This window comes from Zootoca vivipara, chromosome 10 (genome assembly GCF_963506605.1).
Source record: "Zootoca vivipara chromosome 10, rZooViv1.1, whole genome shotgun sequence".
In the NCBI taxonomy this organism is placed as follows: domain Eukaryota; kingdom Metazoa; phylum Chordata; class Lepidosauria; order Squamata; family Lacertidae; genus Zootoca; species Zootoca vivipara.
Genome location: NC_083285.1, coordinates 5,375,413 through 5,396,731, shown reverse-complemented (window position 1 = coordinate 5,396,731; position 21,319 = coordinate 5,375,413). Strand labels below are relative to the sequence as shown.

Below are 21,319 nucleotides of genomic sequence, written 5' to 3'. Positions count from 1 at the left end.
CTAAGCTGCTACTGGAGCAACGGAACACTGAAACCAGAGCAGCGCACACAAACGCCGTTTACCTTCCCGCTGGAGCGGTACCTATTAATCTACTTGCACTTTTTTTTTGGTGTGCTTTCATACTGCTAGGTTGGCAGGAACTGGGACCGAGCAATGGGAGCTCACCCTGTCGTGGGGATTTGAACCGCCGACCTTTTGATCGGCAAGCCAAAGGCTCAGTGGTTTAGACCACGGCACCACCTGCGTCCTTATTGCAGCTTAAATAGAAGAAACAGATATGCTTATTGCCATCCATTAAGTTAGGACACTCACAGAGGCTGCATTCACGCGAAACACAGGGCCAAACCATGGCTTAGAGCAAACAGAAAAAACTCCCAGGGAGGAGATTAAAGCCGCTTTGCTCCCTGGTCCTTTTAGCACAGCACAGCAGCTAAACCAATGCTTGGCTTAATGTGCCATCTGAAACCAGGCTCATAGTTAAGCTCTCTCCTCCTCAACTACAGTACTACAAAAGCATCCATGTGTTCAGTATGAATGCGTGAATGAGTGAGCCAGTCTTGCAAATAAGTGAGCCAGCCCCACCACATAGATGCCTACTTATGCTCCAGGCATGTCCTCCTGAAAGGCTCTCTCTATGGGGGATCCTGACATGCATGCTTATCATATGTGCTGAGGGGGCATGGCCAAAACACATGTTGGCATCAAGTGGGTAGGGCAGTCCATCTCGTACATGAGTTCCCATTCACACATTTAATGCTGGATGCCTGAAGGGGGCTTCTATGTGAGCATGGCAGAGGTGTTGATCTGATTCGGAATTTGGTAGGCTATTTGGCCTGAGAAATGGCTTGGTAGAGGGGTGCCAAAATTAAAGGTTCCAGAACCTAAAACTGAATGAGATGTACCATTTTGATATTTCACCTGGATTAGCTGACCACTGAAGGACAGCTGAGTGTAGAAGCAATGGCAATCTATCTAACAACAAGTAGTCAAATTTTCAAAGAACAATAGCTGGCATGAATTAATTCCATTCGTATCCCGCTCTTCCACTGAAAGGAGCCCAGGGCAGTAAACAACAAGTGATAAAACACCTTTCTTTTTTAATCCAATACAGATGCAGTCTGCGGAAGTTTTGTTGAAAGAGGAAAAGGAAGGGCATTCCAAAGGGCAAGAACCACAACACTAAAACCCGATTCCTACATTGTAAGGAATTGATCTCCTGATAAGATGATATCTGCAGGAGGTGCTTACCTGTAGAGCACAGTGATCGACTGGGTATATAAGGGGTGAGACAATCTTTCAGGCATCCTGATCCCAAGCTGTATAGGGCTTTATACATTGAAACTATCACCTTGAACCTTGCCTAGTAGCTAACTGGCAGTCACTGCAATTGTTTCAACAGTGGTTGCTGATATCTTGCTCCGGTGAGCATTTTGCACCAGCTGCAGCTTCCAAACTAGCTTCAAGGACAGCCCTACATTGAGTTACCATTTTTTAAATTCAACCTAGAAGTTACCAGTGCATCATAGCTGTCAAGTTTTCCCTTTTCTCGTGAGGAAGCCTATTCAGCATAAGGGAATTTCCCTTAAAAGAAAGGGAGAACTTGACAGCTATGCAGTGCATGGATGAACAACAGTGGTCAGGATATTCCAGTCCAGAATTGCTGCAGCTCCTACCTAGCCACTGAGGTCAGCTGGGCTTCTAGTGACAAAGATGGACCCAGCAGCACTCCTGTACAAACCTGATCTTTCAGAATAAATATGACCCCGTTCAAAGCAGGCAATGGACCAACTATTTAGACTCAAGAACCACCACCCACAGTCTTGCCAGAATTCAGAGTCTGTTTCTTGTCTCTGATCCAGCCTATCACCAAGAGCAGGAGGAAGCCCCAGAAGTTATTTTCTCTGAACCCAGATCTGAAGAGCTTCACTTATAAATTGGATTTATTCATTTGGAGTCAATGAATCTGTTTTGCTGCGGCTCATGGTGTATTAATGTGGTGATTTAAGCTTAGATTTGTATTTTTTTTTGTCTTCCACTGGCATTTCAGGTTATTTCTGTAAGTGTCATTTTAATATATTCAGTCTTATCAACAGACACTATTTTAGCCTATGTGATGGTCTCTGTGAAGCAGTTGTGTGATAAAGGCACTTTGATGTTTACTGGTGTTTGGAAATCCCGATAAAGCCACAATTAACAGGTTTGCTATGGTAGATTTAGAATATGTTGACATACATATTTATTGCAGGTATTGATGTGAAATGGTTGTCCTAAGGATAATGCCCACATTCAAATGTGAGGCACAGAAGCTGATTAGTATCTTCTGATAATGGCCTCCCAGTTCTTCTGCAGTAAATATCACCTATAAACACTTAACCAAATCCTGCAATTGGGATAGTGCACTGTTAGGCTCTGATTCCCAAGCAGCAGAAGCCAGGATCCTTGCCTTTAAGCCAGTTTAGTCTTTAGTTCAGTGTGCTAAATTATCTGAAAAGCATGTGTGTCTCTGCTGGCTCAGTTTGTGCCCTAAAAAGTAATCCAGTTATTTAATAGCACTGCATGATTGATGAAAAGAGCCAGGAAATGAAGACTTGCCAGCTGAATAGTAGGCAAGATGTGGCCATTAATTCCTGTTCACACATGGTTGAGAAGTAAGCAGAGTAAAATGCAAAGGGAAAGTCTTTGGAGCACCTGTACATAAGTGTGTGAAATGCGTAGATACAAATATGACACAAGGGCAACATTGAGAAGTTATGCTTTCTGTGCTATTAATACATGGAAACAGTTTTCAGCAAACAGAGATTAGCTGAATATGAAACTGTGAGATAAGCAGGTTGATTAAAACATAATGTTGCTTTGGGTCAGAATTCTAATGCAATTCAGCCCAATCCACCTTCCAGTAAATGCTCATAAACCATGTGGTTTTGAGGCATCTTAATGGTGCTAGGAAGAAAACAGCCCTGTCTCATGTTTTTCTGTGTTTAGCTTCTTTCTCTCCCCCACCCCACCCCCAAGTTCAGAAAATATAATTCTTTCAAAGCTCATTGGAATGTCCCCAGGTGTAGGTGGCCTCTCGTGAAGCTACTCTGGCTGGTAGTGGCCTGTGTAGACTGCTCTAGCCATCTCCTTCTCTATGGTCTATCTCCTTCTACGTATTACTCTCTGGTGCATTGTTCCCACACCACTGACCATTTGGATGCAGCTTGATCATGCAAGTGACCACGACTGCAGTGTGGCGAGGAGGCAAATGTGAGATGGCGCTTTAAGGATTGGCGTACTGAGTTTCCTTTTTGTGTCCTGACCTTAATATTATGAACTCTGCCAGCAGGAATTGCCTTACTTTTATTGCACTTATGTAAACCACTTTATTTTATGCTTTAAATAATTAATAATTAGTAATAGCAATCTCCAAATATTTCTCCCTTAAAGGAACATTCACATATCAAGAAACTAGAGCAGTCTCAGCCACCAACAATATTGAGCGGTAGTGTATGAGAACTATAAGCCCTGCCCATATACCACACATCTTAGAATAAGCGCATTTCAGGGGAAAGCTGCGTAGCTTGACATGAAGGGGTAATTTCGGGATGCTTGAGAAACAGATGTGGAGAAGCAGGCACATCCTTTCATGTCTATATATTATGGCAGGCTTTTAGTGTGTAATTTTAGATCTTGCTGCTGCCTGATTTTACTGTCATTCTTACTGTGTTAATGGATCATCTGTGGTATGCTGCATTTTTTAAAAAAACAGTAATTAGATTTTATGATTATGTTTTATTAATTTATGTTTGTGAGCCGCCCAGAGAAAATGGTTATGGGGTAGTCTCTATATATGCCATAAATAAATAAGTTTAATTAATTTTTTTGAATTTATTATTATTTTTTAAAAGCCTTTAGCCTCTCTGAATATGTTAGCAGACGGGAAGAGAAGAAACAATCTATTATCATCTTTTGTGAAAATTTCCAGTTATGTTATCATTCATTTGAAAATGCAGAATGGATCCCTGGCAAATGTAGTGAAGTCTATATGGCATAACTTGATTTCAAAGATTATATCTTATTGCAGAGGGTCAATGAAAGCAAAAAAAACACTCCTCATTCAGAATAATACAACTTCAGCTGTACCATATAGTTGCCATTTTCATTGTCCGAAATATTGCATAGGAAGAAAGTTAACTGAGGTTTCTATGGCGTATTGAAGCATGCTCTTTGCGTTTAGAACTTCCCTGGTCCCAGTTTGATACTGAACCAGCATCAATACATCTTTATAGACTTGATAATTTCCCCAGTCTTTGAAATAAAAGTCTGCGTTTGGAAGGATGTAACCTATTCAAACTACGGTAAGTCAAAACTTGAAAACACTGAGGTAAATATTATAGTTTACTAATTACAGGTAGGTAGCCGTGTTGGTCTGAGTCGAAGCAAAATAAAAAAATTCCTTCAGTAGCACCTTAAAGACCAACTAAGTTTTTATTTCGGTATGAGCTATCGTGTGCATGCACACTTCTTCAGATTGAATAATAATGGGATCCACAGAAGCCTATGTTCACAAAATAAATGTGCTCAAAAAAAAAAGTGCTACAAGACAATTTGCTGCAATAAACTAACACAGGGGTAGGCAACCTAAGACCCAGGGGCCGGATGCGGCCCAATCGCCTTCTTAATCCGGCCTGTGGATGGTCCGGGAATCAGCCTGTTTTTACATGAGTAGAATGTGTGCTTTTATTTAAAATGCATCTCTGGCTTATTTGTGGGGCATAGGAATTCGTTCACCCCCCCCATATAGTCCGGCCCACCACATGGTCTGAGGGCCGGTGGACCGGCCGACAGTTCCTGACCCCTGGACTAATACATCTATCATTCTGAGATCCGGCTGAACATGGATGAAACAACTGAAGATACTGATTATCTCAGTGAGCAGTATGCTACTGTTTTGTTTGATCGTAACCAAGTGAAAAGTCTCCACATACCGTGTTTCTCATATTATAAGACACGTCTTATATTTATTTTTTCCTCAAAAAAACACACTATGGCTTATTTTCAAAGGATGTCTTATTTTTTTCCTCCTCCTCCTGCCGCGGCCGGCATTGCTGCTGCGCCTATCACTATGTCTTATTTTTGGGGTATGGCTTATATTCCTTGAATGCTTAAAAATCCTGCTATGGCTTATTTTATGGGTATGTCTTAAAATATGAGAAACAGGGTAGTAGTTTGAATTTGTATCTCTGTCTATTCAGTGAAACAATGGGTGGTATTTTGCTAACAAATCCTTTCAATGGATAGATTTCCATTTGCACAACTGGACTTCTCCCCTCTCCTTCTTTGCAGTGATGTGCAGGCAGAGATCCTTGTTCTGATGGAATGATTGCCATAGGGTCCACTCAGCATGCAGGTGCTTCTCTCATTTTATGTGAAGTCTCTTGATATTTGTTTAGATATACAGAAGCAGAAGGAGTACACTGTGCACTGAGTACACAGGTCACTGTGGAGTGTGGCAGATCCAACACCCCTCGTGTGTTCCCCCTCTCAAAAATAGAGCATTGTGGGCAGAACAGGGCTGGCCGTGGATCTGCTGGATCTTGTTGTTGTTGTTTGGTCAGACTCATGTTGGTAGTTTCGAGAATATTGTCCATCCATCTCGTCCTCTGTCGTCCCTTTCTCCTGGTGCCCTCCATCTTTCCCAACATCAGGGTCTTTTCCAGGGAGTCTTCTCTTCTCACGAGGTGGTCAAAGTATTGGAGCCTCAGCTTCACGATTTGTCCTTCCGGTGAGCACTCGGGGCTGATTTCCTTCAGAATGGATAGGTTTGATCTTCTTGCAGTCCATGGGACTCTCAAGAGTCTCCTCCAGCACCATAATTCAAAAGCATTAATTCTTCGGCGATTAGCCTTCTTTATGGTCCAGCTCTCACTTCCATACATCACTACTGGGAAAACCATAGCTTTAACTATACGGACCTGGATCTTGAAGCAGTCCAACTCCCAAAAAGGAGGCCCTCTTGGTTTCTTCAGCTCCACCAACCTGGAGCTATCACAGCTAAAATAAAGTGTCAAAGACAAACAATCCAAGCACCCCCACCTTCTGCCATGGCTGCTGTGAAGTGAGAGCAGTTTTGCATGTGGCAGTTGATCTGCCTCTCTGTCTTGATGAGCCCTACCAGGGTTTAGGGTCACTTTATTAGCCATTCTCTGTATTACTTTTCTGTTTAGCTGGATGCAAAGATGGAACAAGAATCCATTCATTTCTACCATCTACAGTGGTGCCTCGCTAGACGAATTTAATTCGTTCCACGGGTCTTTTCTTATAACGAAAAATTCATCTAGTGAATACCATAGGAATGCATTGAATTTTTTTTTTTAAATACTTTATTTCTTATTAAACACATTACAGAAAAAAAGACGAAAAAAAGGAATAAAGAATAGAAAATAAAGGCTACATTGAATATTAACTTATATCAGTCATGTTGTTGTTTAGTCGTTTAGTCGTGTCCGACTCTTCGTGACCCCATGGACCATAGCACGCCAGGCACTCCTGTCTTGCACTGCCTCCCGCAGTTTGGTCAAACTCATGTTCGTAGCTTCGAGAACACTGTCCAACCATCTTGTCCTCTGTCGTCCCCTTCTCCTAGTGCCCTCAATCTTTCCCAACATCAGGGTCTTTTCCAAGGATTCTTCTCTTCTCATGAGGTGGCCAAAGTATTGGAGCCTCAGCTTCACGATCCGTCCTTCCAGGGAGCACTCAGGGCTGATTTCCTTAAGAATGGATAGGTTTGATCTTCTTGCAGTCCATGGGACTCTCAAGAGTCTCCTCCAGCACCATAATTCAAAAGCATCAATTCTTCGGCGATCAGCCTTCTTTATGGTCCAACTCTCACTTCCATACATCACTACTGGGAAAACCATAGCTTTAACTATACGGACCTTTGTCGGCAAGGTGATGTCTCTGCTTTTTAAGATGCTGTCTAGGTTTGTCATTGCTTTTCTCCCAAGAAGCAGGCGTCTTTTAATTTCGTGACTGCTGTCACCATCTGCAGTGATCAAGGAGCCCAAGAAAGTAAAATCTCTCACTGCCTCCATTTCTTCCCCTTCTATTTGCCAGGAGGTGATGGGACCAGTGGCCATGATCTTGGTTTTTTTGATGTTGAGCTTCAGACCATATCAGTCATACATACGAAAAATAGCTCGAGCAAATCATAAATACAAACTACGAAAGCAAATTTAACTCAAACAAATCATAAATACCATGCAATCATTCATTCAACATTAAAATGCCAATAAAGACCAAGGATACCTACTGGGTACAAACTAAACAACTTATATAAAAAAAATCATCCATGTAGCAGTTCCCCGTCTCCTTGGCATGAATAAAAGAAAAAGGGGAAGGGAAGGAGGAGAGACAGGCGAATAGTAAAAAGGGAGGAGGAGAAAGAAAAGGGAGGGGAAGAAGAAGGGGGGTAAGAAGGGAAAGGAAGGAAAAGGGGAAAGGAGAAAAAGGAAAAAAAGAAAAAAGATGGTTGCTTCCTACTATTTACAATACGCTTTACTTTATATGTTCATTTTCCCTACCGTACTACTGTGTTTTCTGATTTTTAACTTCTTCCTTTTTGTATTCTCATATCTCCTCTCCTCTTATATCTCTATTCTAAGCATGTCACCAAATTATTCTCTATGTTTTCTTTTTCCAGGTATTCCTGTACATACTTCCATTCTTTTATTATTTTTTGCCTAGATACATTTCTTATTATTGCCGTTAGTTTTGCCATTTTCAGATAATCTATCAATTTCTCCTGCCACTCTTGTACCAATGGTAATTTTTCTTCTTTCCAATTTGCAGCGATCAACATCCTTCCTGCCGCACAAGCATATAACAAAATATTTATTCTATCTGTTGGTATGTTTGTCGGGACCATACTTAGAAGGAATAGCTCAGGGTTTTTCTCAAATGTGCATTTCATCATTTTTTTTCATTTTTTCATATACCTCGTTCCAGAATTTTGCCACCTTTGGGCACGTCCACCAGCAGTGGAAAAAGTTTCCCACTTTCTCATGACATTTCCAGCATTTGCCATCTCCAGATCCGTGATATTTTGCAATCTTCTCTGGGGTTATATACCATCTGTGGAACATTTTTAGGATATTTTCTCTAATTGTTATGCATGCTGTAAATTTAGAGTCCGAATTCCATAATTTTTCCCACTGGTGAACTTGAATTGACTTGCCCACATCTACTGCCCATTTTATCATTACCTTTTTGGTTAGCTCATCTTTTAGTTCCCATTCCAATAGGAACTTATACATTTTCCCCAGTGGCTTCTTATCATTATTTATAATTATCTCTTGTAATTTAGAATCTTTTGTCGAGAATCCAATTCCTTTATGTAATTTGAAAATACTTTGTATTTGGCCGTAGTGTAGCCAGCTTGCACAATATGTTCTAATTTCCTCATATGGTTTCAATTCTAAATGGTCATTTACCTTCGTCACTAGATCTTTATAAGATGGCCACTTACCCTCTGGCCTGCTGTTACACATAGCCGTCATCTCCACTGGGGACGCCCACCAGGGGCTTTGAGGTTCTACTAACTTTTTAAACTCTTGCCAGATTTGGTACAGCGATTTTTTAATTATATGGTCAGAAAATTCTCTCGGGTTGCCTTTTTGGTCTAGTAAAAGATAGGCATGCCATCCTTTGATGTTACGGAATCCTTCTATCTCTAGCAACTCTTTGTTCTCCAACGTGAGCCATTCTTTAATCCAGCAGAGCCCCGACGCGGCATAATACAATCTCAAATCTGGTACTCCCCAGCCTCCTCTTTCCTTTGTTTCAGTTAGTAATTTATACTGTATCCTGGGTTTCCCTCCTGCCCATATAAATTTGCTTAGAATTTTCCTCCATTCCTCAAATACTGATTTTTTCCCTATTATTGGGAGCATTTGGAAGAGGAATATGAGCTTTGGTAGTATCACCATCTTAATAGCTGCAATGCATTGAATTTTTTTTGAATTCTTTTTTTTTGCCCATAGGAACACATTAATTGAATTTCAATGCATTCCTATGGGAAACCGCGATTCGCTAGACGAATTTTTCGCAAAACGAATTCGTCTAGTGAGGCAACCTCTGCTAGAAAAAACCTTTCGTTAAGTGGAAATTTCATTAAGCAGTGCATTCGTTAAGCGAGGTACCACTGTAATTTGTGTTTGTGTGCATGGATCTAAACAAGCAGAATGAGTACAATAGTGATTTTTGTCCCCTTGTTTGTATTTGTATTTGTTTAGATTTAAAAAGTTAACAAAAGTACACAGCTTAGTTATTTCCTAGCCTCGTTTTGATTTCTACTTCTATTTACTTGGACATGAAGAAGAAACAAGACTGTATTCAGTTAATCTGACATCTTGTAGGAACTTTCATTTGTGTATGTTTGGATAAAAGGAAGTCTTATACAGGGTGAGTCCTTTAAAAGAGGCCCCGTGGATACAGAGTACACATGTTCCATGGGGCCTCTTTTAAAAGACTCACCCTGTATTATTTGCCTTTCACTCTTTGTTATTTCAATTTAATATTAATAATCTAAATTATTAAGGTAATCAGCTGATTTAGATGACTACTATTTCTTGAATGGATTATTTTTTATCAATTAAACATATGATTTATTAGAGTTGTTAATTCTTTTGTTTAATATTGAAGGATTATTTTGCTTTGGGCTGTATACAAACAGAATAGCTCGAATCTGTTAACTGTAGTATTTGATTGAATTTACATTGACATAAGGGTAAAATAAGTTAAGGAAATATTTCCTAAGCAAACATATCTGATTGACCCTATGCTATCTCATTTCTCCAGCATATTGCTGAATATCTAAAAGTGGGCTAAGGCAGTAAAATAAGTTGAAACAATGGGAAGAAAAAACCCAAGGATGCTAAGGAGCAGGGACGTGGAAGGAAGGGGTCACGGTAGGGAGGTGTGGGTAAATTGAGAATCTTGACTGGTGCTATTTAAAAACCAAAACATTTGAAAGAAATGAGAAAAAAAGAATTTAAGACTTAGAAAACAATTCAGAAACAAGATAAATTACAAACCATCATAGATAGCAAATAACAAGAGGGAAGGTTGTATGATCAAAATTAAGGGTTTATTTTTCAAAACAGAGGTAAACTAATAAATGGAAAATTAAACATTATAAGGGACAAAATTCACTCATTGAAGCCAAATTGGGTAAAACTTGAACACCTAAGTGAAGCACATATTCACTATCAGGAAGAGACAGTTATGCTGGTAAAAAAATAAATAAAAAGGATGTAGGATGTATGTATAAATTAGAATTAAATAGAGTAGGGGCAAAACTAGAAATAATCCAGAATGAAACAAGAAGACATAATTTAAGAATTCATGGGATTCCTGAGACAGTAGAAGGAAATAATTTGGTAGAGTTACTTATTTAAATTTTAGAAAGGGCGGAATGAAAAGGCTGAATACATCTGGTGCCCTTGAGCTCACAGATGGGCTTTTGATCCAGTGGAAACCTCCCCACTAACAGGAGAGGAAGGCAGCTGGTCTAGTGTCCCCCCCCCAATTCACCCTCAATCCACATGCCCAGTGCCTCCTGAAATTCATCTCCAGGTATTTAGGAGACCCTCCAGCACAGGGAGGCTAGAAGACCTAAAAAATCTCCTCCCCTTGTCTTCTGTTAGCAGATGCGTCCAGGGGATCAGAAGCATTTTTACAACTGCAAGAGTATCAATTGCATTTCTTTATTTAAACAGCCCTGCAGTGGCAGGGATAAAAATCAGCCTTCTGGATAGGTGCTGGCATTGTTAAAAACTAAATGAACCCAGAGACATGTTAGTTACCTTTATTACGTTAATTTTGCTTTATTACCTTTATTCTCTTCCTCTGTCAGAGGAAAGCTTCCTCCGTCGGAAGAAGGGAACCTTTGGATCCGACCCATTAGATTAAGATCTGTATGGGGAGAGGAAATTGACGACTGAGGGCCACGACATCATAGTTCTCAATTACATTTATCCAGAGATTGGGATTTCCAATTTTTAACTAACAAACCTAGGTTCTAATTTGAATATTCAATTTCAGTTAAAAATATCCATCATATGGGAAATAATGGAAACATTTCAGGAGACTCAACAAGTGCTTAGACTTATGCAGATCAATCCTATGTAGGTCTGTTTAGAAGTAACTCCCACTGAGTTCAATGTAACTTACTTCCAGGCAATAATGCATAGGATCCGCCCTTAAGGACTTAAAATATACACCTACAAAGATAACAATTATTTTTATTTTCCTTTAACAACTCTGTCCACTAGCATTTACTCTTAAAGATCAGCAGGATAATAGGTAGTTGTATTTTATCAGTTCTCTTTCTCTTCTTATAGCGTATGAATAATAACCACAAATTCCTTGAAGATATTTTCAGTTAATGTCAAAGGACCAAGCTTTCCAAATAAAAGAAGAACTAATTTATGACTATCTAAAACAGAAAAACCAATATTATTTATTCAAGTCACATATAAAAAAAGAGAGACAAATACCTGGAACAAATAAGAGTTGGCAGAGTTTATGCTGCATGTAATGGAACTTTAAAAAACCCATACTTTATCTATTATAGTTTTATTGTTTTTTAAAAAATCTCTTACAAGAGTCACCAAGCTTTTTGGACCAGTGGGGAAATTTTGAGTAAGTGCTAAAAGTGCCAGTCACAAAATGGCTTCAATAGGAGGAAGGCACAACATGAAATGGCTGTCATGGGCGTCATGATGTAACATATTGTTGCTTCCCCACCCACCTGGACATGCTTGCTGTGGGAAATCACATACAGTACCGGTATGTCCTGCAAGTCCTAATTGTGGAAATGACACAGTATTAATTCCCACAGCACTCCCAATGTTGTTGTTGTTTAGTAACAGAGAGCATTCCCCAGTCCCAGGAAAACTATGCAAAGTGGCCACACCATGCTCCCTATCTTGCACATGTACCACTCACTGCACATATACAGTTATACCTCATGTTACCTTTGCTTCATGTTACGTTTTTTCAGCTTGTGTCCTGGAAGTACCAGAAAGGGTTACTTCCAGGTTTTGCCACTCGCGCATGCGCAGTAGTGCTAAATCATGCTTTGTACATGCGCACAAACGCCAGATTGCGCCATGCACCTGTGCAGATACGGCGCTTCAGGTTGCGGGCTTTTCATGTTGCGAATGGGCCTTTGGAATGGATCCTGTTCGCAACCAGAGGTACCAGTGTACCTACCACGGTCACACATGGATTTCCTCTTGGGACAAGGACATCACTCCCTTAAAAAACAACAACACTCAACTGTCCCTCTCAAAGAATCAAATAAAAATAATTTAAAATAAAAAAAATGCACAAGGGCCATCAACCTAGTGCCCATGGGCACTATGACACCTGTGGGAGCCAAGTTGGTGATCCCTGCTGTATGCTTTCCAACATCTATATGATGCCACTGGGAGCTCTCAGTCAGGAGCTTCAGGTGCAGTGTAAAGGTCTGGGAGGGCCAATATCCTGAATCTGAATGGGGTGAAGTGGTTGGTTCTCTGGTCAAGGTATTATGGACTTAACCTGTTCTGGTGGGGTAGCATACCCCCTGCTATCTGAGGGTCCTCCTTGATGCCAATTGTCACTTACAGCAAAGGGTACATTGGTGGTGAGGGGTACCTATGCCCAGTTTTGTGTGTTTTTCCAGGTATGGCCATTCCTGGAATGCAAGTGTGACCTCAGTCGTATCAATGAAAATGTGGACATAGCTGTCCATGCAAATGTAGTGTAGCTAGTGCAGAAAGAAGTGGCTTAACTGTTGGGTAGATCATCCAGAGAAGAACGCACTACTCCAATTTTGAGAGCACTGCAGAACCCCTACTTGGCTATTTTCAGGCAGAATTTGTCTAGGCCTTTGGAAGGCGACAGGTACATTTCAGTACTGTAATTCTTTGCATCTTTTCCTTTAATCATTCTATATGATTTTATCAGATATTATGTTATTAGTTCCTCTGGACACCCTTCAGAGTGGAAGGGTGAGATATAAATTTTAAGAAATAAAGATTATTTGTCCCTTGCGCCTATAAAGAAAGCAAACTCATTTAGAATTCAAACACACACACCCTCAACACCTTCCTCATGTACTGCTCCCATCTCTACCAGGGTAATGTGGTGAATCAGGGTGTGGGAGCAGTGCAGCTACCTGGTTGAATCTGCCCCAAATTCCCTTTCGCTCCAGCCCTGCAGGCAGGGGCGTTGCTAGCTGCTCCGGAACCCGGAGCGACGGGGGCGGGGCAAACCACCCACAGGGGTGGGGCAGCGATCTGTGCATGGGGGCACTGTGGCGAGCTGCCCATGGAGTCTGCCTGGCGGACGCAAGGCCCACGCTGCCGTTTCGGGCAGCGCAGGGATCCAAGCCATCACATCACTCCTAGGAGAGACACGTGGCTCAGGCACGCTGCAGGCCAGGCCCTGTGGTAAGTGCCGCCCCCGCGGTGTGTCATTTTGTCACCCCCTCAGGGATCACACCCAGGACGGGCTGCACTGCCCTTCCTAAGCCCCTGCCTACATACACTCCTATGTAGTAAGGTAAAGGTAAAGGGACCCCTGACCATTAGGTCCAGTCGTGACCAACTGTGGGGTTGCGCGCTCATCTCGCATGATTGGCTGAGGGAGCCGGTGTATAGCTTCCAGGTCATGTGGCCAGCATGACGAAGCCGCTTCTGGCAAACCAGAGCAGCACATGGAAACGCCGTTTACCTTCCCGCTGTAGCGGTTCCTATTTATCTACTTGCACTTTGACGTGCTTTTGAACTGCTAGGTTGGCAGGAGCTGGGACCAAGCAACGGGAGCTCACCCCGTCACAGGGATTCGAACTGCTGACCTTCTGATCAGCAAGCCCTAGGCTCTGTGGTTTAACCCACAGCACCACCTGGGTCCCTATGTAGTAGAGGGTGATATACATCACAGTGCTGAAAGGGATAAATTGCATTAACAGGTTTTTTTCCCCTAGAGCACTCACAGTAGCTAGTACTATAGACAGAAGTTGATATTCACTTCCATTTTGGATACTATCCCAGCTTACTTAATAATAATGAAGGAAAAGAGGGCAACCAAGAGGTGGATTTTTCAGGACCCTGGACAGTGCCCAGGAAGCCTGAAACTTCTGTGAAGGAGAGGTCTGTTGGCAGCTGAGCCTTTTATGCTTCTTGTGCCTGACTGTACTTCTGAGGCTTTGGCCCTTGCTGAGGAATCTAGTGATCAGGGATGATGGGAGCTGTAGTTCAACAACAGCTGGAGACCCAAGTTTGAGAAACATTACAATAGAGGCTTGGTGACCCAGGGGCAAACGTTACTTTTCAATTTCAATTTCAATTTCAATTGACCATAGTTGAGAAGTTAAGAGCAAGGAGAAGTTCACAAATATTTCATGTTTCAGTGGATCCCAATCTTTATAATAGACATGCCAGCAGAAATAGAGTGAACATTAAATGAGTGCACTGATAATCAAATGCTGATTATCCTAGAATGTATTGTATTGTAGAAACTTGGTTCATTATTGTCTATCTAGCTAGAACATCTTTTGTTTTCTCCCCTGACAATAGGCAGAATATTCCAATTAAAGAATAAAGAGTCCCTGGCTAGAACACTAGCTATTCTGTAGTTGCATCAAAAGCAGGGTACATTATAATCTGCCTTAAAGTTCATAACCCAAGCTAAAACTTGCAATTGAACATAATCTTTGCAAACACACAGAAACAACATTAAAACCCAATGCATTACAAAAGGAAAGTACTAGCGTGGGTGTGCTATGCTTTTGCTATGTATTTATCACATAGCCCATAGAGAGCTTAATAAATAACCTTATACAAAGAAGCCAACTAGACCTGTAGCATGACTGAAGAGTAACAGTGGATAATCAAGTAGTAGCACTTCTGAGCATTCAAATGCCTTTACGAAGGCATCCATTTCAGAGGTAAATTTTCTATTTTATTGCCTGTGGATTCATTTCAAGGGGCCAATTAAAAATTCAGGGATATAGACAAAAAAGATTTGCAAAATAATAAATAACAGTACTATCAATGCTAGCAACATCAATTATAGGGCAATTTTAAAAAGAATGAACATAAAGTGAAAATGAAGTTTTTACTCTCTTTGCTTTTATTACACATCACAATATAAAATAGTCTAATAGTCTAAGGGAAAATTATGTTACACTCTCTTATATTAATCAATTTAGAGCACATATGTGGTCTACTTTTGTTCTCATAATCCACTGGAATGACTTATGGTTAACTTTTGGTAAACAAAACCACCAAAATGCTGGTGTGGTAAAGGCAGGTATATTTTGGCTTTTCTTTTGGTGACTTTGATGACTTTGTAAGCCAGAAACCAAGCTACTGCTGGCAATTTCAAATGACCATGTATTTGCCATGTATGAAATTGCAGAATTTGGCATCTTTTTGACTTTTTGTTTTAAGTGCATAATAATAAAAATAATAATAATAATAAATAATAATAATAAAAAAAACCTGCTTTCCTTGACATGGTGGACAACAGCAGTTGCTGTCTGGTGTGGCCACAGTGGAGAGGGCTTGGCTTTGTCATGGCTGGCAGGGGGTCACTTCCTCCTCCACTGGTGTAGTTGTTAAGAGCGGTAGACTCGTAATCTGGGGAACCGGGTTCGCGTCTCCGCTCCTCCACATGCAGCTGCTGGGTGACCTTGGGCTAGTCACACTTCCCTGAAGTCTCTCAGCCCCACTCAACTTCCCTGAAGTCTCTCAGCCCCACTCAAGTGTTTGTTGTGGGGATCCACTACTACAGCATCGCTCTGATGTCTCAACAGTTGCACCCACTTCTTGCTGCCTACTTCTTTGCCAAAGCCCATCACTAAAGATCACCCATGTGGAATCTGATCTAGACTGATATTGACTGCCATTATGGTTCCTCCATTTGAGCCCATGGCAGTTGGTTAGAGTATGGTGCTGATAACACCAAGGTTGCGGATTTGATTCCCCATATGGGATGGCTGCATATTCCTGCAGTGCAGGGGGTTGGATTAGACGATCCTCAGGGTACCTTCCAACTCTATAATTCTACGATCACTTCCAGGTCAGCTTGATCATCACTTCCAGGTCATCCTGCAGGTTGGCAGCACCCAGAGATGATGGTATATTTCAGTGGCTGTAGCCAAGCTGGTTCGGCTCTTCTGTAATATAGAGCCACACAGGTGCTCTGTATAGCAACCACTACAGAGAGTGTTAAAATAATTAAGGTTTGCAGGATTTGTTTCCATGTTTCCTCTGATAATGCCTTGTGGCGCTGCTTTTTAATTAATCACTTCAAGGTCACCCTATTTATTTAAAAGGTAAATAATATTTAATGAGTATTCTGCTAGTGGCAAGGCTTAACTGAAGGCTGTTAAAAGAGTAGAGCGCTTAATAGGAACAACCTAACCTTCTCCTAGGGACACGGGTGGCGCTGTGGGTTAGACCACAGAGCCTAGGGCTTGCCAATCAGAAGGTTCAAATCGCCGTGATGGGATGAGCTCCCGTTGCTCGGTCCCTGCTCCTGCCAACCTAGCAGTTTGAAAGCACATCAAAGTGCAAGTAGATAAATAGGCACCACTCCAGTGGGAAGGTAAACAGTGTATCCGTGTGCTGCTCTGGTTTCACCAGAAGCGGCTTAGTCATGCTGGCCACATGACCCAGAAGCTGTATGCTGGCTCCCTCGGCCAATAAAGCGAGATGAGCACCGCAACCCCAAACTCGTCTGCGACTGGACCTAACGGTCGGGGTCCCTTTACCTAACCTTCTCCTACATGCCTTGGGTACCAACACATACTTGCAAAGGGTAGTTTGGGGAGGGAGCTTAAAGTCAGTATCTTCAATGGAACCTGCAATGATGATAATTTGAAGAGAAATATCACATTCATTGAACATTCAAAAAAGGCTGCAATGTACTAAATTTGGGCTTGGAAATTACTGATCTGAACAAGGTCAGATGAATTTATTTAATAATGTATCCAGCACTCCCTGTGCTCAGAAAGGATTTGCAGGAGCAAGAACAGTAGCCTAGACTTGAGGAAGAAGGACCTGCCCTATCTTCTGCAACACCTTCCAGTGTTGGTACATAAGAATGCCAAGTGGTGTGAAAAGAGTTAACAAACACCAAGCTCTGTCTTCTGGGATGTAAGCAAGGCTTGGTTTTTGAAATACTGACAGTCATGTTTTCATTAAAATGATAATGCAAAGAAAAAAGCTAGTCTTTGAAAGCATATTTCTTCAAATGAGTGAAGCTTTCCTGTAAAAGATTAGAGCACCAAATGCAGCATGAAAAGGCTTGACAAATTAGTGCATGGTTCCAAAAGTGGGCAAAATTGAAGAAGCAGGAGACACATCTGGTGATCCAGAAGGGAGAAACCTATAGAGACATTTATCTCTAGGCAGAAAATGGCAAACTAGTTAAATGGTCTGAAGTCTGGCCACTTCGGAGGTAGGCAAAGCATTCCACAAGCAAGTCTTCACTGCTCAACTTTCTATAAGATGATGAAAAGGTTGGGGAAAACATTGTTGGTGTCATGAAGTAGTGCCTACCTATTTTCTATTGATATATTACTATAGCATATGCATCATTCTGCTTTCTTGAATTGTCCTACTCCTAGACATAGCAGCCAACTCCTAGAGGCCTAGGTGCCTCTCCCCCTCCCCCCAATTACTGGTAAATACTGTATTTGAAAGAGTCATCCCCCCATGTTGATGGGCTTTCTATGTGGGGTTTATCTGCCCCCCCATTATTTTATTAAGGATGGAAGAGGGAGGGAAGGAAGGAAGAAATAGAGAGAGGGATAACTCATATTTGTGGGTGCCTCTGGGTGATGCTGTGATGCTGGAACTCTGCAGCAAGAGGAAGATACCGGTACGCCTGTAAGGAGCCTTGTAAGCAGCTTTCTCTCTGCTTGATTTACAGCAGGCACGTCCAACAGGTAGATTGTGATCTACCAGTAGATCACTGGATGTCTGTGGTAGATCACTGGTAGGTCACTGGCACCCCTAAAAAAAGCTCACCCAAAACTTTCCTCCTCCCTAAAAAAAGTTGAACTATGACCTGAAGCCCTAAACAAAAATGGGCCTCCCTCCCTCCTAAAAGAAGCTCAACAAGTTTGACCTAAACCCCCCAAAACAGGGCTTCCCTTCCTTAAAAAAACTCAACAGCTTTGACCTGAACCCCCCCAAAGGGGGTAGATCACTCCCAGTTTTAAACTCTGTGAGTAGATCAGAGTCTCTTGGGAGGTGGCCACCCCTGATTTACAGTATACAGATGCAGGAGGAGGGGCAGACTGGAACACCACTGCTTTTTATAAACATCACTGTGTCTGTCAAAGCTACAGCCCCCCCTTTCTTATTCACTTCCTTTTAGCCTTGCAGAGCCACCTTAGTCAAATTGAATCTTCTGCACCCTCATTAAATCCTCAATAGAACTCTTAATGCGATTCCTGAATGCTCATTAACAACTTCCACTGAAGAACAATAGGGTGAAGTGGCCAGCTATCGAAACTTGCCTGGAGATATCTACTCCATTGTCTTAACTACTTAACTACTGGTAGCCACTTTGCTTTATTTATTTGATGTGTTTTTGTTACAGCTGGTCCCCCCCCCCCCAGCAAGCGAAGACTTAGCTGCTCTTGCTAAAGCAAAGCCCTTTCCACTTCAGTTTTTGGAGGGGGAAAGTGCTGGTTATGGTCTGTAAAATACATCATTTTTTTGCTTCTAGGGAGGGGGCAGCTGCCCCCTCCTGCCCCCCCTGTCTACGCCCATGCAGGAGGGGGAGAGAGATGAGCAAGGTGGCAGGAAATGAACCAGTAGAGCCAATCTAGCACTCCCATCTGCACTGTGCCAACCTTGCTGACACCTCACCTCCATAGCTGCCAAGTCTCCCGTTTTCCCCGGGAAACCCCCATTTTTCCGGCTGTCCCCAGCCGAAAAAACGATATTTTTTTTGTTTTTCCCCGGTTTATTCTGGCACGGCGGCCATTTTGGAACTGGGCGGAGCATGCTCAGAAGCAACTTTTGATGCTGCTCTGCCCAGTTCCAAAATGGCTGCAGCGCGACTTCTGGTGCGGCGGCCATTTTGGAACTGGGCACAGCAGCATCAAAAGTCACTTCTGAGCATGCTCCGCCCAGTTCCAAAATGGCCGCCACGCTACTTCTGGTATGCTACTTTTGGTCCGATCCCTTATTTTTCAGAGAGGCACTTGGCAGGTATGCTCACCTCTGCTACTCTCCCTCCCAGTAATCTGCAGTGACTCTGTTACCAGGCCAGGTAAGCAGCAGAGCACCACCCCAACAGCCACTACTGTATGTAATTATGTATTAATTCATTTCAATTACTCAGTGCAAATTAATTACATCATACTAACACAGTGCACTGAAACTAGGTGCCTGCAAAGCACAAATTTCCAAATGGCTTACAGAAGTGAAGAAGAAGAAGAAGAAGAAGAAGAAGAAGAAGAAGAAGAAGAAGAGGAGGAGGAGGAGTTTGAATTTGATATCCCACTTTATCACTACCCTAAGGAGTCTCAAAGCGGCTAACAATCTCCCTTTCCCTTCTTCCCCCACAACAAACACTCTGTGAGGTGAGTGAGGCTGAGACACTTCAGAGAAGTGTGACTAGCCCAAGGTCACCCAGCAGCTGCATGTGGAGGAGCGGGGAAGCGAACCCAATTTCCCCAGATTACAAGTCCACCGCTTTTAACCACTACACCACACTGGTGTAAGCTTCACTTAAATGAAATGGCATGAACCTCAAAGCCATTAGCTACTAGTAGTCTGATTTATGGGGGGTGGGAGGGAATTGCTTGCTTGTAAATACTGCAACTGGTTAGCGTGAATTAGAGGCAGTGCCAAACTTTACAAAATGAACTTCAGTTTTCCCTTCTGCAGTTTCCCTGGATCTACTTATGTGGAGTATTTTTATTGTGAGACTTTTAAGGAACATGTGAATTACATCTGCTAGTGGCTATCCTAAATTATTGGGATTTGGTAAATGAATAAATAATGATTATATCCCAGAGGAAAAGAGCATCCAAGAGCTTTGGTCAAACTCTGTCTAGACCACTTACCCTTTCTCTCTGGAGCATGGTACGTTTGGGAGTTATCTGACTTGTTCGAAATAAGCATGAATTACCCCACTGTGCACAGCACTGTGAAATATGTCTATTCCCTACTCTACTTCCTAAAGCTTACATGATGCTCTGATATATGGCCTTCTCACCAAAGGACTGGGAATGAGATTCAGTTTCTTAGTTCTCTTATGTGCTACCATAATATTCTTCCTTGTTCCTAGAAAGAATAAAAACTGAAAGAATAACCCTGTCTCATCCCCTAAATTAGAGCCATCTTGATGTGCCGTGAGCAGAATCAAATTAATCACTGGAAAATCAGTGAAATATATTCTTTTTTAAAATTCTCATGTCTCTGCTGTGTTTGATATGTTTTCTGTAGCATATTACAGAATATGCAGAGTCTTTGGGGACTCTTAATAAGTGCAAAAGTCTAGCAAATTCGGTTTAGTGTAACCTATGATACAACAAAAAAAACAACTAAGATCATGAACACTGGTCCCATCACCTCCTGGCAAATAGAAGGGGAAGGAATGGAGGCAGTGAGAGATTTTACTTTCTTGGGCTCCTTGATCACTGCAGATGGTGAGAGCAGCCACGAAATTAAAAGACGCCTACTTCTGGGCAGAAAAGCAATGACAAACCTAGACAGCATCTTAGAAAGCAGAGGCATCACCCTGCCAACAAAGGTCCGTATAGTTAAAGCTATGGTTTTCCCAGTAGTGATGTATGGAAGTGAGAGCTGGACCATAAAGAAGGCTGATCGCTGAAGAATTGATGCTTTTGAATTATGGTGCTGGAGGAGACTCTTGAGAGTCCCATGGACTGCAAGAAGATCAAACCTATCCATTCTTAAGGAAATCAGGCCTGAGTGCTCACTGGAAGGACAGATCATGAGGCTGAGGCTCCAATACTTTGGCCACCTCATGAGAAGAGAAGACTCCCTGGAAAAGACCCTGATGTTGGGGAAGATGGAGGGCACAAGGAGAAGGGGACAACAGAGGACGAGATAGTTGGACAGTGTTCTCGAAGCCACCAACATGAGTCTGACCAAACTGCGGGAGGCAGTGGAAGACATTAGTGCCTGGTGTGCTCTGGTTCATGGGGTCACAAAGAGTCGGACACGACTAAACGACTAAACAACAACAACATGATATATATCAGCTCTCAGTTGTACTTTTAATCCCCCCCAAAAAA

At 42.1% G+C, this 21,319-nt stretch overlaps 1 protein-coding gene across 17 annotated transcripts in view; it reads right to left on the bottom strand.

Moving 5' to 3' along the window:
- MAGI2 (membrane associated guanylate kinase, WW and PDZ domain containing 2) overlaps window positions 1-21,319 on the bottom strand; it is a 587,732-nt gene that overhangs the window by 185,422 nt on the left and 380,991 nt on the right. For 11 of the 17 annotated variants that reach the window (XM_060279499.1, XM_060279498.1, XM_060279503.1 and 8 more), the window contains one exon: window positions 10,873-10,953. The exons of the other annotated variants lie outside the window; for them this stretch is intronic. In XM_060279499.1, the coding sequence (XP_060135482.1) occupies window positions 10,873-10,953 (81 nt within the window). The remainder of the gene's footprint in view (window positions 1-10,872; window positions 10,954-21,319) is intronic. 17 annotated transcript variants of the gene reach the window in all.